Consider the following 23,910-nt stretch of genomic DNA (forward strand, 5'->3'; position numbering starts at 1 on the left):
TCCTGCGCCCCGCCCCCTGCAGGCAGAATCCCGGGTTTTGGCACCTCACTAGGAAGAGTAAAAGACTTAATACCCGCTGAACCCCATCATTCCGCTGAGCATGTAACTCGAAACAGCGGGCTGTAGCTGCTACACAGCATTTTATGGATCTTCAATAAAGCTGTTTTATCCTTGGAAGTGGTGCGGACCATTATCTTCTCCCTTCCCTGGGACAATCCTTCACACTTTCACTTATTCATCTTTGATTCCCCTTGCATTAATAATTGCTAAACTTGTCTGCTGATCCTACTGATCAATTGTCAATTATATTCATTGTTGATCTAAATACATAGCACCAGTCACTTTATATTTATATATATTGATCGCTTTTCATTATTGATACGTTATGGCATTTTGATTGATTTGCACGCTAACTGCAGGTCCTCCCTGCTGTGTTAGGCTGGATTCACACAAAACAGATCCATTCTCTGTTTAACCACTTGAGGACCTAGGGCTTTACCCCCCTTAAGGACCGGCCACTTTTTTTTCATTCAGACCACTGCAGCTTTCACGGTTTATTGCTCGCTCATACAACCTACCACCTAAATGAATTTTGGCTCCTTTTCTTGTCACTAATAAAGCTTTCTTTTGGTGCTATTTGATTGCTCCTGCGATTTTTACTTTTTAATATATTCATCAAAAAAGACATGAATTTTGGCAAAAAAGTTATTTTTTTAACTTTCTGTGCTGACATCTTTCAAATAAAGTAAAATTTCTGTATACATGCAGCGCAAAAAATGTGGACAAACATGTTTTTGATTGGGTAAAAGTTATAGCGTTTACAAACTATGGTGCAAAAAGTGAATTTTCCCATTTTCAAGCATCTATGACTTTTCTGACCGCCTGTCATGTTTCATGAGGGGCTAGAATTCCAGGATAGTATAAATACCCCCCAAATGACCCCATTTTGGAAAGAAGACATCCCAAAGTATTCACTGAGAGGCATAGTGAGTTCATAGAAGATATTATTTTTTGTCACAAGTAAGCGGAAAATGACACTTTGTGACAAAAAAAAAAAAAAAAAAAGTTTCCATTTCTTCTAACTTGCACCAAAAAAAAAAAAATGAAATCTGCCATGGACTCACCATGCCCCTCTCTGAATACCTTGAAGTGTCTACTTTCCAAAATGGGGTCATTTGTGGGGTGTGTTTACTGTCCTCACATTTTGGGGGGTGCTAATTTGTAAGCACCCCTGTAAAGCCTAAAGGTGCTCATTGGACTTTGGGCCACTTAGCGCAGTTAGGGTGCAAAAAAGTGCCACACATGGGGTATTGCCGTACTCAGTAGAAGTAGTATAATGTGTTTTGGGGTGTATTTTTACACATACCGATGCTGGGTGGGAGAAATATCTCTGTAAATGACAATCTTTTGATTTTTTTACACACAATTGTCCATTTACAGAGATATTTCTCCCACCCAGCATAGGTATGTGTAAAAATACACCCCAAAACACATTGTACTACTTCTCCTGAGTACGGCGATACCACATGTGTGGCACTTTTTTGCACCCTAACTGCGCTAAGGGGCCCAAAGTCCAATGAGTACCTTTAGGATTTCACAGGTCATTTTGAGAAATTTGGTTTCAAGACTACTCCTCACGGTTTAGGGCCCCTAAAATGCCAGGACAGTATAGGAACCCCACAAATGACCCCATTTTAGAAAGAAGACACCCCAAGGTATTCTGTTAGTAGTACGGTAAGTTCATAGAAGATTTTATTTTTTGTCACAAGTTAGCGGAAAATGACACTTTCTGAAAAAAAACAATAAAAATCAATTTCCGCTAACTTGTGACAAAAAAAAAATCTTCTATGAACTCACCGTACTACTAACAGAATACCTTGGGGTGTCTTCTTTCTAAAATGGATTCATTTGTGGGGTTCCTATACTGTCCTGGCATTTTAGGGGCCCTAAACCGTGAGGAGTAGTCTTGAAACAAAATTTCTCAAAATGACCTGTGAAATCCTAAAGGTACTCATTGGACTTTGGGCCCCTTAGCGCAGTTAGGGTGCAAAAAAGTGCCACACATGTGGTATCGCCGTACTCGGGAGAAGTAGTACAATGTGTTTTGGGGTGTATTTTTACACATACCCATGCTGGGTGGGAGAAATAACTCTGTAAATGGACAATTGTGTGTAAAAAAATCAAAAGATTGTCATTAAATACACCCCAAAACACATTATACTACTCCTCCCGAGTACGGCAATACCACATGTGTGGCACTTTTTTGCACCCTAACTGCACTAAGGGGCCCAAAGTCCAATGAGTACCTTTAGGATTTAACAGGTCATTTTTGTTTCAAGACTACTCCTCACGGTTTAGGGCCCTTAAAATGCCAGGGCAGTATAGGGACCCCACAAATGACCCCATTTGAGAAAGAAGACACCCCAAGGTATTCCGTTAGGAATATGGTGAGTTCATAGAAGTTTTTATTTTTTTGTCACAAGTTAGCAGAAATTGATTTTAATTGTTTTCTTTCACAAAGTGTCATTTTCCGCTAACTTGTGACAAAAAAATAAAATCTATGAACTCGCCATACTCCTAACGGAATACCTTTGGGTGTCTTCTCTCTAGAATGGGGTCATTTGTGGGGTTCCTATACTGCCCTGGCATTTTAGGGGCCCTAAACCGTGAGGAGTAGTCTTGAAACCAAATGTATTAAAATGACCTGTGAAATCCTAAAGGTACTCATTGGACTTTGGGCCCCTTAGCATACTTAGGGTGTAAAAAAGTGCCACACATGTGGTACCGCCGTACTCAGGAGAAGTAGTATAATCTGTTTTGGGGTGTATTTTTACCAATACCCATGCTGGGTGGGAGAAATATCTCTGTAAATGACAATTGTTTGATTTTTTTTTACACACAATTGCCCATTTACATAGAGATTTCTCCCACCCAGTATGGGTATGTGTAAAAATACACCCCAAAACACATTATACTACTTCTCCTGAGTACGGCGGTACTACATGTGTGACACTTTTTTGCAGCCTAGGTCCGCTAAGGGGCCCAACGTCCTATTCACAGGTCATTTTGAGGCATTTGTTTTTTAGACTACTCCTCGCGGTTTAGGGCCCCTAAAATGCCAGGGCAGTATAGGAACCCCACAAGTGACCCCATTTTAGAAAGAAGACACCCCAAGGTATTCCGTTTGGTGTATGGCGAGTTCATAGAAGATTTTATTTTTTGTCACAAGTTAGTGAAAAATGACACTTTGTGAAAAAAAAACAATAAAAATCAATTTCCGCTAACTTTTGACAAAGAATAAAATCTTCTATGAACTCGTCATACACCTAACAGAATACCTTGGGGTGTCTTTTTTTCTAAAATGGGGTCACTTGTGGGGTTCCTATACCGCCCTGGCATTTTACGGGCCCAAAACCGTGAGTAGTCTGGAAACCAAATGTCTCAAAATGACTGTTCAGGGGTATAAGCATCTGCAAATTTTGATGACAGGTGGTCTATGAGGGGGCGAATTTTGTGGAACTGGTCATAAGCAGGGTGACCTTTTATATGACAGGTTGTATTGGGCCTGATCTGATGGATAGGAGTGCTAGGGGGGTGACAGGAGGTGATTGATGGGTGTCTCAGGGGGTGGTTAGAGGGGAAAATAGATGCAATCAATGCACTGGGGAGGTGATCGGAAGGGGGTCTGAGGGGGATCTGAGGGTTTGGCCGAGTGATCAGAAGCCCACACGGGGCAAATTAGGGCCTGATCTGATGGGTAGGTGTGCTAGGGGGTGACAAGAGGTGATTGATGGGTGTCTCAAGGTGTGATTAGAGGGGGGAATAGATGCAAGCAATGCACTGGCGAGGTGATCAGGACTGGGGTCTGAGGGCGTTCTGAGGGTGTGGGCGGGTGATTGAGTGCCCTAGGGGCAGATAGGGGTCTAATCTGATAGGTAGCAGTGACATGGAGTGATTGATAGGTAATTAGTGGGTGTTTAGGGTGGAGAACAGATGTAAACACTGCACTTGGGAGGTGATCGGACGTCGGATCTGCGGGCGATCTATTGGTGTGGGTGGGTGATCAGATTGCCCGCAAGGGGCAGGTTAGGGGCTGATTGATGGGTGGCAGTGACAGGGGGTGATTGATGGGTGGCAGTGACAGGGGGTGATTGATGGGTGGCAGTGACAGGGGGTGATTGATGGGTGGCAGTGACAGGGGGTGATTGATGGATGATTGATAGGTGATTGACAGGTGATTGACAGGTAATTAGTGGGTTATTACAGGGGAGAACAGATGTAAATATTGCACTGGCAAATTGATAAGGGGGGGTCTAAGGGCAATCTGAGCATGTAGGCGGGTGATTGGGTGCCCGCAAGAGGCAGATTAGGGTCTGATCTGATGTGTAACAGTGACAGGTGGTGATAGGGGGTGATTGATGGGTAATTAGTGGTTGTTTAGGGTAGAGAATAGATGTAAACACTGCACTTGGGAGGTGATCGGACATCGGATCTGCGGGCGATCTATTGGTGTGGGTGGGTGATCAGATTGCCCGCAAGGGGCAGGTTAGGGACTTATTGATGGGTGTCAGTGACAGGGGGTGATTGATGGGTGGCAGTGACAGGGGGTGATTGATGGGTGATTGACAGGTAATTAGTGGGTTATTACAGGGGAGAACAGATGTAAATATTGCACTGGCGAATTGATAAAGGGGGGTCTAAGGGCAATCTGAGCGTGTAGGCGGGTGATTGGGTGCCCGCAAGAGGCAGATTAGGGTCTGATCGGATGGGTAACAGTGACAGGTGGTGATAGGGGGTGATTGATGGGTAATTAGTGGGTGTTTAGGGTAGAGAATAGATGTAAACACTGCACTTGGGAGGCTATCGGACGTCGGATCTGCGGGCGATCTATTGGTGTGGGTGGGTGATCAGATTGCCCGCAAGGGGCAGGTTAGGGGCTGATTGATGGGTGGCAGTGACAGGGGGTGATTGATGGGTGGCAGTGACAGGGGGTGATTGATGGGTGATTGACAGGTGATTGACAGGTGATCAATGGGTTATTACAGGGAAGAACAGATGTAAGTAATGCGCTGGCGAATTGATAAGGGGGGGTCTGAGGGCAATCTGAGCGTGTGGGCGGGTGATTGGGTGCCCGCAAGGGGCAGATTAGGGTCTAATCTGATGGGTAACAGTGACAGGTGGTGATAGGCGGTGATTGATGGGTGATTGATGGCAGGGGCGTAACTAGAAATCACTGGGCCCCCCTGCGAATATTTGGATGGGCCCCCCCCCCCCCCATAGGTGCCAAATAATCGTAATGGGGCAGCGTTTCACTGTAAATTAATTGTAAAGTGGGCAGCATTTTACCAGACAATCGTAATGTGGGCAGAGTTCACCAGAAAATTGTAATGTGGGCCTTTAGAAAATCATAATGTGGGCAGAGTTTACCAGAAAATCGTAATGTGGGCACCAGTCACCAGAAAATTGTAACGTGGACAGCATTCACCAGACAATCGTAATGTGGGCAGCGTTCACCAGAAAATCATAATGTGGGCAGAGTTCACCAGAAAATCATAATGTGGGCAGAGTTCACCAGAAAATCGTAACGTGAGCAGCAGTCACCAGAAAATTGTAACGTGGACAGCATTCACCAGACAATCGTAATGTGGGCAGCGTTCACCAGAATATCGTAATGTGGGACAGAAAATCGTAATGTGGGCAGAGTTCACCAGAAAATCGCAATGTGGGCAGCAGTCACCAGAAAATCGCCATGTGGGCAGCAGTCACCAGAAAATCGCAATGTGGGCATCAGTCACCAGAAAATCCTAATGTGGGCAGCAGTCACCAGAAAATCGCAATGTGGGCAGCAGTCACCAGAAAATCGCAATGTGGGCACCAGTCACCAGAAAATCCTAATGTGGGCAGCATACACCAGAAAATCGTAATGTGGGCAGCAGACACCAGAAAATCGCAATGTGGGCAGCAGACACCAGAAAATCGTAATGTGGGCAGCAGACACCTGAAAATCGTAATGTGGGCAGCAGACACCTGAAAATCGTAATGTGGGCAGCAGACACCTGAAAATCGTAATGTGGGCAGCAGACACCTGAAAATCGTAATGTGGGCAGCAGGCACCTGAAAATCGTAATGTGGGCAGCAGACACCTGAAAATCGCAATGTGGGCAGCAGACACCTGAAAATCGTAATGTGGGCAGCAGACACCTGAAAATCGTAATGTGGGTAGCAGACACCAGAAAATCGTAATGTGGGCAGCAGACACCTGAAAATCGTAATGTGGGCAGCAGACACCTGAAAATCGTAATGTGGGCAGCAGACACCTGAAAATCGTAATGTGGGCAGCAGGCACCTGAAAATCGTAATGTGGGCAGCAGACACCTGAAAATCGCAATGTGGGCAGCAGACACCTGAAAATCGTAATGTGGGCAGCAGACACCTGAAAATCATAATGTGGGCAGCAGACACCTGAAAATCGCAATGTGGGCAGCAGGCACCAGAAAAGCGCAATGTGGGCAGCAGTGACCAGAAAATCGTAATGTGGGCAGCAGACACCTGAAAATCGTAATGTGGGCAGCAGGCACCTGAAAATCGTAATGTGGGCAGCAGACACCTGAAAATCCCCCTCCAGCTAGTCAATGTGTGTGGGTAGCGGGCAGCGGGCAGCAGCGGGATACATACCTTCTTCCTTGCGTTCCATCGCCGCCTTCTCGCTCTAGCGGCTGACGTCACTTCCGCTTCCGGAAGTGACGTCAGCCGCTAGAGCGAGAAGGCGGCGATGGAACGCAAGGAAGAAGGTATGTATGCCGCTGCCCGCTGCCCACACACATTGACTAGCTGGAGGGGAGCGCAGAGGGGAGAGCCCCGAGGTGAGGGAGAGGGGGGAACTTCCCCTCTCCCCGCCGACTGTGGGCGAGGCTTTCCCCTCATGCTGCCACCCCTCCAGCCCCCAAAAAACGGCCGCGGGCGCAGGCGCTGCAGGGCCTATTGCTACGCCCCTGATTGATGGGTAATTAGTGGGTGTTTAGGGTAGAGAATAGATGTAAACACTGCGCTTGGGTGGTGATCTGATGTCGGATCTGCGGGCGATTTATTGGTGTGGGTGGGTGATCAGATTGCCCGCAAGGGGCAGGTTAGGGGCTGATTGATGGGTGGCAGTGACAGGGGGTGATTGATGGGTGATTGATGGGTGATTGACGGGTGATTGACAGGTGATCAGGGGGATAGATGCATACAGTACACAGGGGGGGGGGGCTGGGGAGGGGTCTGGGGAGAATCTGAGGGGTGGGGGGGTGATCAGGAGGGGGCGGGGGGAGGGGGGGATAAAAAAAAATAGCGTTAACAGGGAGTGATTGATGGGTGATTAGGGGGGTGATTGGGTGCAAACAGGGGTCTGGGGGGTGGGCAGGGGGGGTCCTGATGGGTGCTGTGGGCGATCTGGGGCGGGGGGGGGGAAATCAGTGTGCTTGGGTGCAGACTAGGGTGGCTGCAGCCTACCCTGGTGGTCCCTCGGACACTGGGACCACCAGGGCAGGAGGCAGCCTGTATAATACACTTTGTAAACATTACAAAGTGTATTATACACTTTGTATGCGGCGATCGCGGACTTAACATCCCGCCGGCGCTTCCGTATGGCCGGCGGGATGTTGCGGCGGGTGAACGGCGGCAGGCGGAGGCGGAGGATCGCGTCACGGATGACGCGATCGCTCCGCCCATGCCCCTACAAGGACCGCCGCCTTTGGGCATGAGCTGGTCCTTGTGGGGTCCACTTCCCGGCCGCCTCTGTGCGTTAGGCGGTCGGGAAGTGGTTAAATGGATCGGTTTCTTACAATTTGCATCAGTTTCTCTGCTCGTTTCCCAATCCGTTCCGTTTGCTGCTCGCTGCGTTCACCCCTTTCCCGCCTACCGTCCATTCGCATGGTCTGCTGCCACTGCCGCCATCCATTCGGGTCTCTGCAAGATGGAAATGCTGGTATAATGATCCTGAGGCCCCAGCAGAAGCATCTCAGGCTTCTACTGGTTGCAATAGAGCAGTGGGAATTTTACCTCCCCAGGGAGGATTTTAATTGATCCATTAGTTGGTGTACCAAAATAAAACCTTCCTCGGGAGGGATGATTCCCATAAGTCTATTGCAACCAGTGGGAGCCTGAGATGCTTCTTCTGGGGCCTTGAGATAGGTATACTGGCATATCCAGCATGCAGGGACTCGAATAAACGGCAGCTGGCATCTTGAGGAACGCAACAAGCAGCCTAGTGAGAACAGGCATTGTCCATTCTCATAGGCTAGCATTGATTCTATTGGCTGCTGTCACGTCTGATGTATTTATCTGAAAGCATGTGACTCCTTGATTCTCTTATCTGGAGGCATGTAACTACTTGATTACTTTAACTGCAGGCACAGTAAAGGAGGGGGCATGTCATGTGCAATGGGGTTGTGACTGAAGGTGTGGCAGAGGTGTGGCTAAGTGTCCCTTTTTGCTGCCACCAAAAGTTGGGAGGTATGGGTTACCTAATAGTGGGGGGCTGCATCTGGCTAATACTGGGGCTTCTCTGGCTACCTACACAGGGTGGGGGCTATGACTGCCTAACAGGGGTGCTCGGATGTCCCTTTTTAAAATCCGAATTGGTTCGGATCCGGATACTCAAATATCCGGATCCGAATCGGATATCCGAATCCGAACTTTTTAGTATCCGAGTAAACTTGGATATCCGAACCCAATATCCTGGATATCCGGCCAGATTCGGATATCCGGATAGAAAACCGGAAGTGACCTGAAATTGGCTTAAAATGCTTCCAAAAGTCTATCTCTCTCTCTCTCTCTCGCTGAGCACCACTGCTAACTAATACTGGGTGCCTCTGGCTAGCTATATTGGTGGTTACCTAATACTGGAAGGCACTTCTGGCTACTGCATTGCAATAGTGTGCCCAAGTCTATGTAGAAGGGGGAGGTGCGCAATTTATACACCCTTGCCTTGGGAGCTCTATGACCTAGAAAATGCCCTGGTTGATACAAACTATGTCTTTATAAGAGTGTCTTAAAATAAAAAACTAAATTCTTACCTCTCCTCACTGCCTCCTCCACCCTCCCAGGGCTGTCGAGATGTTCCTTCTTATTCTGGTAAGAAATAGTTGCACGCCACTCTGTGCTTCTCGGGTCTTTCTTCAGCTTCAGCTCCAGGGGGCAGCGTGTCACAATTCCTGCAGGGGACACACAGAGCAAAAGCAATCCAGAATCAGAAATACTCATAGAAGACAAAACATGGTGACATTTATGGGATACATACAATGATGGGCCACCCCCAGGAATTCAAAAAAAATCAACTTGACTCCGTCAAAGTGTACCTGAAGTCAAATTTTGACAAAAAATTAGATACTTACCTCATTAGAGGGAAGCCTCTGGATAATCCAGAGGCTTCCCCGCCCCCTTGAGCTTGTATTTCCAACACTAGAACACTTCAAAACTATTCGACAAGGGCTTGTTGAATAGGTTTGCACAGTTGTGCTCCCATCCATGTACAGGCATGGCTGCACTACGCAGGTACAAACGGTCTGCATAGTAGCATGTTTGTTTTACATTTCTTCTAACTTTCTTTGTATGACATTGGATTTTAATTTGAATCTTGTTTGTTTGCTTCATTTTTTAGAAATTCTATACATACAGAGCTCTGATGAAGGGCATATGTTACCCGAAACAAATGTGTCGTTGCCTGAAACTAGAACTGCTCATTTTGTCAAGCCAGATTACCGTGTGTAGGCCGAACTTTTCAGCCCCTCGGCCTATACGCGAGTCACCACCTTGCTGAGGCTGTATATGCTTCCAGACTCTCCTGTTTCTGTGCATCAGTGATTCCCCAGCCTGTTGCGAAGTATCGTGATGGCGGCGCCTGGATCAGATGCTTGCCCTGCACAGAAGATTGGGCCGGAGGAGAACAGCGAGCACAGCGGGATCGCTTCTCCTTTCACTGCACGTGGGTCGCTGGAGGGCAGAGTATGGGGCCAACTCGCTGCTGCTGCGGTTGCGGCTGTGTTCTTTTACTCGCACTGAAGGTAAGTGAATGGGATTAAAACCTTCACTGCGGCTCTGGATTTCGAAGCCTCCAGTTGCTTTGTAGTTGCCTCACAGTAACTATGTGCCAGACCACGTAAGATCCCATGTGAGGGCGGCCTGTGAACGGTAATTTAGCCCCAGCTTCAGCACCAGAAGAAGGTCCCACCCCGGGCCTGTACCTGTAGTGTCTCCCATATGCTCGACTGCCCATCATATTTTCCATCTCCTGGGCCCATCTGGGAACTGTGTGCCAACACAGGGATAAAGCAGCATTTGGATACCTTGCAGTACAATACACGTAGACTTCCGGGACCATATCAGCCAGCAATACCTGTCTGACTTTGCCATTGACATTCCAATGGATTTCACTGGGCACAGGGCAGCCTTCAAGTTCTGGTAATGTATGAGCCTTTGATGACCATAGCCATTTATCACAACAGCTTGCACTTGAATTTGCTTCAGCTGCTGCTGCATTTATAACTTTATATGCTGGGCTACTGCTTGAAACTTTGTTTATCTATGCACTGTTGGCCTATATGTGAGTCAGTCACTTTTTACTGATTCCTGGCGTGAAAGTTGGGGGGGTCGGGTTATACACGAGTATATACAGTACATGTTTTGTGAAGGATATTGATGTGTCCTATTGCCGTTCATGAAGATTGAATTCTGGGATAAGAGTTTTATGAAAGCACTATTTTTGTATTTTTGTGCCAATAAAGTTAAATAAAGTTTTGTACTGCTGAATCATGGAGCAGCACTTTTATGGCTTTTTCTTTCATGCACAAGCGGCTCCATGCTACTACAGAGGCACGAGCCATCAGTGCTGCCACGCTTGTTTATGGATGGGAGAGAGGCCACGAAGAAAAGGGTCCCAGTGACCAGAAGTGGGCTCAACAAGATCCGGAGAAGCCTCTGGAGGATCTGGAGGCTTCCCTTTACTGAGGTAAGTAACTAATTTTTTTTACATCATAGGACCATGGCCTTGCTGGGTCCTGTGGCTCTCTTGTCCTCGATCTATCACAGCCCATTTTTTATAAATGGTATGAAGTGTTAACCTCAATTTCATAGCTCCCAACTGTCCCTCTTTCTCCCCCATTTGTCCCTCTTTCAGGACTGATGTACAGATCTATGTAAATATATGTATTTTATCTACTGAAAAAATTGTTTTATTGACTCCAAACTTTATTCCCATCCTTTAAATTTACAGATTTCTTATTTTCAAATGTTTATATGAAGGAAACTGAAGCAGGATAGAAAGGACCGGTGTAGGATGAATTATAAAAACAACATATTCTTATAAAATCTTTATGGAATGTGTGACTATGGATTTGCCAGGGGCATGGTTAGGGGTGTGGCTTTAGTGTCTCGCTTTCTTATGTCAAAAAGTTGGGAGGTATGCAATTTGAGAGTCTGCTGCTCCCTGGAAAATAGGTTTGAACATAATGTACATGTTTCTTATATCTAAAAGCATATGACCCCAAAATAAGAAGTGACCAGTTCAAAGGAGAAAACTGGACTGAACTGAAATAATTCAAAAATACTGCAGGATTTGGGAACCTGAAGTGATGGATGGTATATGAAGGCTGCCATTTTTATTTCCTTTTAAGCAATTCCAGTTTTTCTATGTTGCTGTCACTTACAGTAAAGAGTTGTAATGCCTTTAAGAAATCAGAATTAGCAGCTGGGAATAACATGCTTTCTGGGCCATTGCCATCCACTCGCTGATCCAAATGGCACTGTCAGAAGGGCTGGAAAGTGTGTGAACAATGTAATCCTGAGTATGGGAGGGGGGAACCACTTGTAAGCTGCCCATCTGAAGCCCAAGGCAGTAAATGAGGGCAGGGTGGCCAGAGGCCTGAGCAAGCAATCAAGGTATGATGAGCCATCACTTTAGTATCTATGTCTTGGAAGGACCTTGTCCTGGTCTTGTTCACCTCTGATCAGTAAAGGCAATTGTGTAGAGTTCCTTACCGCTGCCTCTGGGTAGAGACACCCCGGACAGAGCCTCCAGTACAGAACTCTTTCCTGAACTCTGATCACCAATGACAGCGATGGCCGGCAAGGCCAGGTCCTTCTCCACTCCCAGCGACCTTAGCGAGTCGATGAGGTCAATATGAGGACGGATCTTGTCCTCATAATTTTTACCAAGAAGATTTTTCTCCTGTGGTTGCAGGGAGAGATAAAACAGTCTTTATTTAAAGCGGACCTGAAGACTTACCTGGTGCTTCTGCCAGCTCCCAGCAGCCGCCCTGTGCCCTCAATTTTACCAAATGATCCTCCGGTCCCCTGCCGTGGCTCAACTTCTTTATCGCCAACTTACAAGTCGACGGCCACTGTGCCTGTGCAGCCCTGGCCATGTGCATGTTCGCTCCGGCGACACGAGCAGGAGCTAGTGCTGCGCAGTGGCCCGCCACCTCAAAAAAAAAAAACAGAGGCGCATGCGAAGGGGCCAGAGGATCGTTTTATTCCAGCGCAGGCACATGATGTCTGCAGGGGGCAGTAGAAGCCTAAGATAAGTTAATTTTTTTTTTTTACCTTACAGATTTCCTTTAAAGAGGAACTGTAACGACAAAACGGCCCCTGGGGGGTACGCACCTCGGGTGGAGGAAGCCTCAGGATCCTAATGAGGCTTCCCACGCCGTCCTGCATCCCTCGGGGGTCTCGCTGTAGCCCTCCGTACAGCCGTGACGCAATATTTACCTTCCTGGCTCCTGCGCAGGCGCTCTGATGGCTGTCGGTGCCGAAGTAGGCGGAAATACCCGATCGCCGTCGGGTCTGCTCTACTGCGCAGGCGCAAGTTTCCGGCGCCTGCGCAGTAGAGCGGACCCGACGGAGATCGGGTATTTCCGTCTATTTCCGTGCCGAAAGTCGCCACAGCGCCCCCGCTGGAGCCAGCAAAGGTAAATATTGAAGCTACAGTCGGCTCTGTCGCCGGCTGTTCGGAGGGCTGCAGCGAGACCCCCGTGGGACAGAGGACGGCGTGGGAAGCCTCATTAGGATCCGGAGGCTTCCCCCACCCGAGGTGAGTACCCCCCAGGGGAGGTTTTTGTTGTTACAGAGTCTCTTTAAGTGTTGTACACACGATCAACAAAAGTCGTTTGAAACATATGACAAACTACAGATTTCCCAAAACAACAAACGATGAAACCATCTGGCGGTATCAACTCAGATCAGGGCCGGCCTTAGGTTTCACAGCATCCTGAGCGAAACCTGATTTTTGTGCCCCCTCTTCGTCCTCTTCACGCATGCGCGCACACACACAGGCCCATATGCAATTCATCTTTTCTCCTGAGATATTATCTCCTAGGACAGTGGTTCCCAACTTTTTTGACGTCGTGACACATCACGCAAAATGCTCAGATCTCTGTGACACGTGACATATGTATAATAGGAAAAATACAATTAATAACCACGAATGGATGGAAAGAGCATTATCATGAATAAACTTAAAAATGAAGGCCAGAACCTTTCAGGAATATTAATAAAAACAGTCAGTGGGACAGTTAGCCCCCCCTTATTTAGAATGATAGCACAGCACCGACAATTTGCACCACGCGTTATAGCTGCAGTGTCCCCCCCCCCTCCCCCCAAAAAAACACCCTCCAATCTCACGTGTAGGTGCCCTCAATATAGGTTGCCAAGCGTAGGTGCCTCCAGTATAGGAAGTCAGTTGAAGGTCTCCATCGCCACCCTAGGTAGCCAGGCGTAGGAGCCTTCAGTATAGGTAGCCATGTGTTGGTGCACTCAGTAAAGGTAGCCAGCTATAGGTGCCCCCAGTATAGGAAATCAGGTGTAGGTGCCCTCAATATAGGTAACCAGCTATTAGGCGCCCCCTTGGAAGCCAGCACCCTGAGCAACCGCTCTGGTCGCACAGGTCAAAGGCCGGCAGATGACTGTTGGCCAGATTTCATGCAGTCTGCCACATGTGTACAATGTTGTTCAAATGACATTTTTTCTACAGAATGCGTGCATGTCAAACATAATGTCAATTTTGCACGCAGTATTGGAATGAGTTGGCCGCTTGCAATATCAGTGTGCAGACAACGTAATTGGAAAGACTCATCACTTGTCTTTGTCCTACTGCTATTACTGTAACTTAGACCCAAGGTGTAACTGCAGTCACAGCAATGTGGACAAACTGAATTCCAATGAGTCACAGATGTGCAAACAATAACTGGCAACTGCCCGTAGACTTTATCGTCATAATAGTTGACCTAAGCCCGTTTAAAAATGGGCTCTAGGTCTATTCACGCGCCACCCCACGCCAGTACCTGCCCGCCGCGCGCACACGCCCTGCTCCCTGGCCCATACTTCTGTCCCAACGGTTCACTGTACTGCGTACCTGCGCAGTACAAAAAAACATGGACACGCAGACAGGGAAAGAGGAGGACGCAGGGACAGTTAGGTTTTATTGTATAGGATATTCTTACCATGCCAGCTGATCTTTGAAGCTCTGGCACTGTAGAAATTACATAGAAAACTATGGTAAATATATAAAAAGCTTATATACAACGTAAAAAACATCTACATAAAAAAACCTTTAAACATTCAAATACACAAGCAATTTTGTAAATTGATATTTTTAACCACTTTCTAACCACAGGTTATTTCCCACAGCAATTTTCACATATCACACTCCTTCCATTCATTCACCAAAAATGATCGCTACTTATCACACTAAAATAATCTATATATTGTTTTGGGGGTTTTTTTCACCCCAAATTAGACTTTCTTTGGGTGGTAATTTTTGCTAAGAATTATTTTATTTTATATGCATTTTAAAGGAAATAAGAAGAAAAAAAATGAAAAACAAAATCACTATTTCTCAGTTTCCAGCCATTATTGGTTTAAAATAAAATGTGTTACAGTAGATAAAACTCTCATGCTTTATTTACCCATTTGTCACGGTTATTACAACATTTAAATTATGTTCCTAGTACAATGAATGGTGACAATATTTTATATGGAAATAAAAGTGATTTTTTTCAGTTTCCACTTCTGTTTCTTTTTTACAATATTCATTACAACAAGCCCTAATTTGCTAAAGTATTAGTGATATACCCTTATGACATACATATTAAAAAATCTCCCTATGGTTCCCAATTTAGGATTTTTTTTAAACAAATGTTTTATTATTGACCCAGTTGAGCACTGCAAATTGTTGCCCATTAATGGCTATTACTATGCAATAATTCTAGGCCAGGTTTGCGGGTTGTCTTGTGTTCTCCAACCTTGAAACCCCATAATAAATAAACCCCCTTGCACATACCGTGATTTGTTGCAGCCCCCACAAAGGCTGGATCTGTGCTCTGTGGCAGTTGTGGAGAGGGATGTGACCAATTTAGCTCCTTTGGCATGGAGAATCCTTATTGTGGAACAGATGCCCCAACTGACAGTGGTAGCTCCTAAGTACCTTGGATCTTAATAAATTAAAAATAAAATTAATAAGTGCAATAAATTAACTTGCTCCATTTAGAGATGGGAATTTGGTTTCAGCGGTGCAGGCTAGCGACATGTCTGTACAGAACCTGTCCCCAACCACTGCCCGAATGATTGACTCCTTGTGGGTGACAGTAATTGTGCGTGGATACACACCTTTATAGTAAAAAACTGCTGAAAGTGAGGGCGCCTGAGGCGTCAGCAGGTCGCAGTGGTGTTTCCATGGAAACGGCTGCTCGTTCGAGTGGCCGTTCCCTGTCAGTTCACAGAGGGCGTCTCCGTGAACAGCCTGCGAGCCTCCGATCGCGGCTCGCAGGCAAAATGTAAACACGTGGGGAAGAAATCCCCTGTGTTTACATCATACGGTGCGTACGGCGCAGCAGCGCCGTAAAGGAGATCAGCCACCCCCCGGCCTCTGATTGGCCGGGGATCGCCGTAATCTGATAAGCTGAAGCCTATCAGAGGCAGTACAGGACGGATCGCCGTCCTGTACCGCCCATGGAGCAAAGTAGAGGGAGGGAGGAATATTGCTGCGGAGGGGGGCTTTGAGGAGCCCCTCCCCCCCCCCCCGCTCAGCCACACAGAGCGGGGGCGCAGACCCCCCAAGCAGGACATCCCCCTAGTGGGGAAAAAAAGGGGGGGGGGGAGTCTGATCGCCCTGCCACAATCCTGATTTGTGCTGCAGGCTGGAGAGCCCACGCAGCACAGATCAGCCAAACATCCCCTGGTCCTTAAGTGGTTAATAATAGTTAAACCTGAACTGGGTCTCTATCATGTGTCTCCACATTCTGACATCTTTAATTTACCTGCCTAACTTGCGTTACTTTAAAGGGACTCTGAGCAGTAAGGAAAAAAAGAAATCCGGACTTACCTGGGGCTTCCTCCAGCCCCCGTAGCCTGCGATGTACCCTGATGTCCTTTTGGTCCCTTCTGTGGTCATGCTGGCGGCTCTGGTAATTTCAGCCAAAGTCGCGCGTCATCACATCGGTTGCCATAAGAGTTCTGTGCATGCGTGTTTCTCTAAAGACTGAACCACGCATGCGCAGGACTCTTACTGTGACTGGCATGATGGAGCGCGCACACACGACTTAAGGCAAAGTCAGTGCGTTACCAGAGCCGCCAGCATGACCACGGAAGGGACCAAGAGGACGCGAGGGTACCTCGCGGGCTATGGGGGGCTGGAGGAAGCCCCAGGTAAGTCCGGATTTTATTTTTTCCTTACTGCTCAGAGTCCCTTTAAAGTGGTATGGACCGCCGAAAAAAATATTTGTTGAAAAACATTAACCCCCTTGGCGTTCTGATTCTGCAGCTTAGTATAGCTCAAGTCAATCTGGGAATTTTAGTATGGCAAAGGCAATTTTTATATTTTAGCTTTTCGGTGAAGTAGAGCAGTTTCAGTATCAACCTTTCCAGTAACTTGGAAACCCTTTATATACTTTTTTGTTTTTTTGCTATTAGCTTTATGCTGTGTTTAATGCTTTAAGCTATAGATGACATGTGAGTTTCATACACAACTCATAATTCAAACAAAATGGCTGATTTGACAGATCATGTTATTTCACATTTATAAGAAGGAAGCGCTCCTTGTCGCATATGCAATTAACTTTTTCTCCCTAGTTTTCTCCTAGGTGATATTTTCAAAATTGTCAATAAAATGCCTTTTAAACCACCAGCAAGCAAGAAAATACTCAAAAAAATGTTTGATAGTACTTTTTCACCTACTTGGTACATCTTTAGTTGCCAAGTGCTAACAAGTTATGTGAAATAGAAGATGAAAAATTATCTCCTAGGAGAAAACTCAAGAGAAAAAGTTCATTGCATATGAGCCCAGGGGCCATATGCAATTCACTTTTTCACCTGAGTTTTCTCCTAGGAGATATTTTTAAATTTCTCAATAAAACGCCTGCTAAGCAACCAGCAAGCAAGAAAATACTCAAAATAATTTTAATAGTACTTTTGCGCTTACTTTTCAGTACTTATTCAGTTGAAAAGTGCTGTAAAATTATTTTAAAAAGAAGATGAAAAATGATCACCTAGGAGAAAACTCAGGAGAAAAGTGGAATTGCATATGAGCCCAGGGCCCATATGCAATTCATTTTTTCTCCTAAGCTTTCTCCTAGGAGATAATTTTCATCTTCACTTTTCAGCATTTTACAACTGAAAAAGTACCAAAAAGTAGGTGAAAAAGTACTATACAAACTATTTTGAGTATTTTCTTGCTTGTAAATGGTTTCAATGGCATTTTATTGTTTATTTCTTTCTGGTTGGACTTGATGGACAAATGTCTTTTTTCAACCAAACTAACTATGTAAGGTGTAAAAATGTCATCTAGGAAAAATGTCATCTGGTGTAGTCGTTAGCGCTCTCGCCTTACAGCGCTGAGTTCATGGTAGGGACTAGATTGTGAGCCCCTCGGAGGGACAGTTAGTAACAGGACAATATACTCTGTACAGTGCTGCTGTCAGGCCTGTGGGAATATCCACCCACGAATCAGCTCCAATGTCCCAATCTACCTCCACACGCTTTACCCTATGTGTCGCGTCCCCGCTTGACCTGGAGGTGAGGAGACAACACTTACCCGACTTCGGTTACCCCCAGGCCTTTAGTGTGCAAGGTATTGGAGCTGAATGCAGGGTGAGCGAATAAACTTCCAGGCCAAACAAGGATTCAGTTAGCAAAGTCCAGTAACAGTCCGGGGTCATACACGGGTGATCAGATTTATTGCAGTACAGGAGGGCTAGGCAAAGGGAGGTCAAAAACGTATCCGAGATAAAACCAGGCAACAAACAGTTGTAACGATAATCCAGGCAAGAGGTCGGTTCAGGCGGCAGGCAAGGAAGGTCCAATAACAGGCAGAGGTCAAAATCCAGGTAATCCAATACAACAAGACAGTGCAGTCCAGAGCACCCAGCAACCAGCAAGCTAGAGCTATCACAGGCAAGATGCAAGTGTCACAGCAAGGTTTAAATACTGACAGCATCCAATCAGTGGCCGGCCACATGCACACAACAGCCAATCACACGCAGGCATTAATCTTGTTAAGTATCAGCTGAGAGAGAGATCATCTGACACGGGTGGCAATACATGTCAGCTGAGTAACCAGTACTAACCAGCAAAACCTCCAGACTGTGTGTCAGCTATAGCGTAGTGGTCAAGAGCATTGCCCCCGACGTGAGAGACCGAGGCTCAATCCCAGCCAGGGTCAGCATCCATATATTATTATTTATTACATAAACCCCTGCCTAAGTGTCAGTTGACTCTACCTTTGTCGCCGCCTCAGACCATACCGCGGCCGAGAGGAGCGATCCCTTACAGCAATATGTCAACGCTATATATAAATACTTAAAATGTATTTTATTTATTTATTGTATTTATAAAGCACCAACATATTATGCAGCTCTGTACATTAATGTTACAAACAATATGTAGGGGTGACATACAGCAATAAGACAATACAGGAATACAAGAAAAACCACATCACGCAGCACAGTACAAGGTAATGCTTAGTCACTGGATGGGAGCATGGAGATTAGGTAAGTTGAGCTCACTCAGATCCATAGGATGGGTGTATGGTAATGGAGGTGGTTGAACAGGTAGGAGACATAAGGAGAAGGACCCTGCCTAAAGGCTTACAATCTAGAGGGAGAGGTGGGGACACAAAAGGTAGGAAACCAGAGTTAAGCTGCAGGTTTAGAGCACTAGTGAGGGGGGTAGGCCAGAGTAAAAAGGTGAGTTTTGAGGACCTTCTTGAAGAAGCTGAAGGAGGGAGAAACCCTAATGGGGGGAGGTAGAGAGTTCATATTGTGTTGGAGCAGCTCTTGAAAAGTTCTGGAGGCATGCATTGGATTGGGTGATGCGGGGTACAGTCAGGCGAAGTGAGTGGCTAGGTGTGTACCTCTGGGTAAGATTGGAAATGTAGGTTGGGCAGGTTTTGTGGACAGATTTTTAGGCCAGACACAGCATCTTGAATCTGGTTCTGGACTGTATAGGAACCCAGTGGAGGGGTTCGCAAAGGGGAGCCGCCGTGGTGAAACGATGGGAGGAGTGGATAATTCTGGCTGCCGCATTCATGATGGACTGCAGCAGGGCAATTCGGGTCATAGGAAGACCAGACAGAAGGGCGTTGCAGTAGTCAAGGCGGGAGGGCATGGATGAGGAGTTTAGAGGTGGTAGAGGTCAGGAAATGGCGGATCTTACAGATGTTACGGAGGCGGAAGTTGCAGGACTTTGTGAGGTTTTGGATGTGGGGAGTGAAGGAGAGTGCGGAGTCTAGGGTGACACCCAGACAACGGGCTTGAGAGGTAGGGCGAATGGCAGTGTAGTTAACAGTGACATTCACATCTGGAAGGGTCAGGGATGGCCGGGGTGGGAAGATCATAAATTCTGTTTTGTCCAGGTTTAGTTTCAGGAACCTAGCAGACATCCAAGAGGAGATGGCTGATAGGCAGGACAAGACCTTGTCCATGGTAGTGGTGGATAGGTCAGGGGTGTGGAGATAGATCTGGGTGTCATCTGCCTACAGATGATAATTAAAACCCATGGAGGAGATAACCTTTCCAATGGAGGATGTGTAAAGGGAGAACAGGTCAGAGCCTTGGGGGACTCCTACCGAGAGGTGGCTGGTGGTAGATGAGGGCTCATTGAAGGAGGTCATGAAGGTGCGGTTGGAGAGGTAGGACGAGAGCCAGGCCAGGGCAAGGTCATGAATGCCCATGGACTGGAGGAGTAGGGGATGGTCAACTGTGTCAAAAGCTGCTGAAAGGTCATATAAATAAATGCATATGGAAGTATAAAACAGATCCTCGCCTCTCAATGCCAAGAGTGGCTCACCTTAGTAGGTGGCTGACGATGTCAATATTGACAGCTCAGCATGCAAGCATGTTAGTGGTAAAACCACAGTTGACCTGACCTCGATCATCCTCTCTGTGTGAAAGCATCATCCAGGGATCCAATATGGAAGCCACTGAAGCTCTCCAGATGAATCCTCGGCCGGATCGGGATATTAGTAAATTGCAGGCTATTTGTGCTAATAGGTAAGTAAAAAACATTTATTGGACAGAAAAAAAAACAAAATGCATGCAGTGGCCTGACGCGTTTCCAAAGTATCACCCTTTTTTCATCAGAGGCAGCTCAGCAAAAACGTGTCACTGCCACTGCATGCATTTTATTTTTTTCTGCTTGAATTGTGCTTGAATAAACGTTACCTGATCTAAACCCTTGTTTTTCTGGTTTGGTTCATTTGGAGAGGTAAGATACCTTATGTATTTATTTATGTCTTTATAACATATACCCAGAGATATTTATTTTTGGGTGCCTCCACTCATCTTCACTGTTAGAGCCCATTCACACTTGAAAGCGTAAAACGTCGGCGCTTACCGCCAGTGTTTTGCGTGCGTGATTGTTCAGCGGAAAAAAATCACTGAACACTGCAGCAATTTTTCCACGATCACGTTTAGAGCTTTTATAGCACTGAAACGCGATCGCCAGGAAATGGCCTGAAAATGGTGCAGGCAACGCGTTTGTGATTTAGTAATTTTGGGCGATTTGCGGCGATTAGCTCTAAGTTAAATGTTCTGCAGCAGTAGTTCTTAAACTTTTTTGGGTTGATAACTGATTGAAGGCACCTCTCGGCAAATCCAACTACCAAAATTCCGTTATGACTGTTATTAGGCAGCCCCCCCTCCCCCCAAGTAGATAGTGATGCTTATTAGGAAGCATCCCCCTTCCACAGTCAATGACCCCCTCATTAGGCACTATAGCACCCTCCAAATAGTCATCGACTCCCCTTTAGGCAGCATCCCCCACTCCAGTTAGTGAGTGAGGCCGCATTCCCCCAATTATGCAGCATCCTCCCTGGATAAACATTACAAGCATAAAGGGTCAATCTTGTAGCTCACATAGACAATTCCCCACATGGGGACTGCAGTTAGTGACATCCTCTTTAGATATGCAGCATCACCTTTGGCACCCACTCTATATTGTAAGTGACCCCCATTAGCTGGATAAACATTACCTTACCTATACAGACCAAGGGGCACTAATCCATCAATCTACCCCGATTCCTCTTATATCCAACATAAACCACAGCTGCTGCAGGGACTAAAGGTTGCAGCATCTGAAGGCAATGTTCAATGAATAGGGATGAACACCAAGGCCCCCCTGGAAAAATGCTAAAGGCGCACCAGGATGCCGCGGCACCAGGTTTGAGAACTCGTTCTACAATATTATTATTATGAATGATACATTAGTATATAATTACGTAGCACTGACATCTTTTTCAGCACATTACAGAAAACATAGTCATGTCACTGACCGTCTTCAGAGGAGCTCACAATCTGATCCCTACCACAGTCATAGTCTAATGTCCTAGTCCTACCATTTTATTATTATGTATTTACATAGCACTGACATCTTCTGCAGCACTTTACAGAGTACACAGTCACGTCCTCAGAGGAGCTCATAATCTGATCCCTACAATATGCATAGTCTAATGCCGTCCCATATTATAATTATTATGTATTTATATAGTAGTGACATCTTCTGCGTTACTTTACAAAGAACATAGTCATGTCACTGAATGTCCTGAGAAGATCTGATAATCCTACCAGTCATAGTGTAATGCTCTACCAAATTATTATTATGTGTTTATATAGCACTGATATCTTCTGCAGTACTCTAAAGTGTACATACTGTAGTTATGTCATGGACTGTCCTCAGAAGAACTCACAGTCTTATCACTCTAATCTCCTGATTAGTAACTCTGCCCTGATAATTTTCCCTAAACCTGTCCCCTGATCCCTTATTCTAACGCTAAAAACTCTTTAAGGGGGCCAATACACTCAGACGATTTTTGGCCGATCAATCGATCGCAAATCGTTTGACCGATCGATCGATTTGCGGCCGATTTCGATCAATTTCAATCGATCTGACATGTTGGAAAAATTTAGCTCATCTCTGGAGATGGCTTATCAATTTGCATTGGACCTAATGGAAATCTGATGGCAACAAAATGCCATCAGATCGATTTTCAATAGATTTCATACTACATCTATTAGAAATCTGCTCCTAGTAAAAAATGTTTTTAAACACATCAAACAGATCAGAAAATCTACTGATGATCTATCTGCTGCTAATCTAACGAGTGTATGGCCACCTTAAGTGTCTAGTCCTATATATTATACTATATTTGCACTTAGCTTAGATCTCTTCACTCAAAATACCTCCAACCTAGCCTGTCATCTACAGAATCCTAAATAAAAGGATTTAAACAGTGACTCACCCAAATCTGATCTGCGGAAGGCATGCACGCTACACTGAACAGATCAACGTGTGTCTACCCTTCGCCGACAGGGGCGCCTAACCCGCTGAACGCCATTCGTGATAGGGATCGGGGATTGCAATTATTTCCCATGAACGAGGAATTCCCAGTAAGTGCGGGTCAGTCCCTGCCCTTTGTATACACCCAAATCAGTGCGGGTCAGTCCCTGCCCTTTGTATACACCCAAATCTGATCTGTCACTATACCTCTTTCCTTTATCGAGTAACCCCTGCCTAACCTTGGATGGAGCGGAGGAAGAGGGGGGGGGACACTTACCTGGTGCACCAAAAAGGTCAGAAACTGCCAAGCACAGAATATTGGAGATCAGGAAAAGTCAGGAAGTCACCCTATCCCACAGCAGAGAAATGTCAGAGCTCCCTCTGTGTCTCTGTCTTCCCTCTCCTTCCTCCTCCCAGTATGCAAATCATTTCATCACATATGAAACTGAAAGTCTTTTACTAGAAACCAGAATCGTTGGCAAAAATTTCCCAGAATCCTTGGGAAGGCAGTATTACACAGCTGAAGACTATACACTGTTCCAAGTGGTGACAAAGGTAAAAATCTGTGTCATCAGTTACGTAAGTGAAAAATTATTTTTAGCACATGGGTTTTTACATTTGCAAAGAACAGTCACCCAGTGTGAATTGTACATTCACATTTACCTGTCTGTAGGTGCAAAAGCATTTTCAAAAGAGGATAAGAGGCATCCTCTGCCAAATGAGATGCCCATTAATGATACAATCTAGATTGTCCAATCTTACCAAACCTATGTAGTAGAAGCCAAAACAGACAAATATACTTTAAATGACACTTTATATAGTCCCTCCTATTACATAGAAGTGGTAGGATTGTATCAAGATTGTTTCTTTAGATGTAAACTTTTCTGAGCCAGGAACTGGAAGCTATGATAGCAAAAAAAAAAAAGGGTCTCTAGCTGGTAGCCGATTAAAGGACCACTATACAGAAAAATCTCTGTTTTTTGTTTTTTTTGTTTTCAAAAGCATTTCCTAAAGGCAGACTAAGGTCACATTCACAGTGGGACGTTATGGTCGCATGTTATAAAGTCGTATAACGCAGCTTACCGCACTGCAATGCTAATCCTATGGGCC

At 45.8% G+C, this 23,910-nt stretch overlaps 1 protein-coding gene across 2 annotated transcripts in view; it reads right to left on the reverse strand.

Moving 5' to 3' along the window:
- LOC137544932 (interferon-induced GTP-binding protein Mx2-like) overlaps positions 1-23,202 on the reverse strand; it is a 100,356-nt gene extending 77,154 nt beyond the window's left edge. The window contains exons 1-5 of one of the 2 annotated variants that reach the window (XM_068266028.1): positions 23,078-23,202; positions 15,314-15,464; positions 14,475-14,503; positions 12,016-12,205; positions 9,057-9,194 (exon numbers count right to left, since the gene is read on the reverse strand). In XM_068266028.1, coding sequence (XP_068122129.1) covers positions 9,057-9,194; positions 12,016-12,205; positions 14,475-14,503; positions 15,314-15,401 — 445 coding nt within the window. In that variant the 5' untranslated portion in view covers positions 15,402-15,464; positions 23,078-23,202. The remainder of the gene's footprint in view (positions 1-9,056; positions 9,195-12,015; positions 12,206-14,474; positions 14,504-15,313; positions 15,465-23,077) is intronic. The other variant, XM_068266029.1, reaches the window with a different exon arrangement.
- Positions 23,203-23,910: the final 708 nt, after the last annotated feature.

This window comes from Hyperolius riggenbachi, chromosome 2 (genome assembly GCF_040937935.1).
Source record: "Hyperolius riggenbachi isolate aHypRig1 chromosome 2, aHypRig1.pri, whole genome shotgun sequence".
NCBI lineage: Eukaryota > Metazoa > Chordata > Amphibia > Anura > Hyperoliidae > Hyperolius > Hyperolius riggenbachi.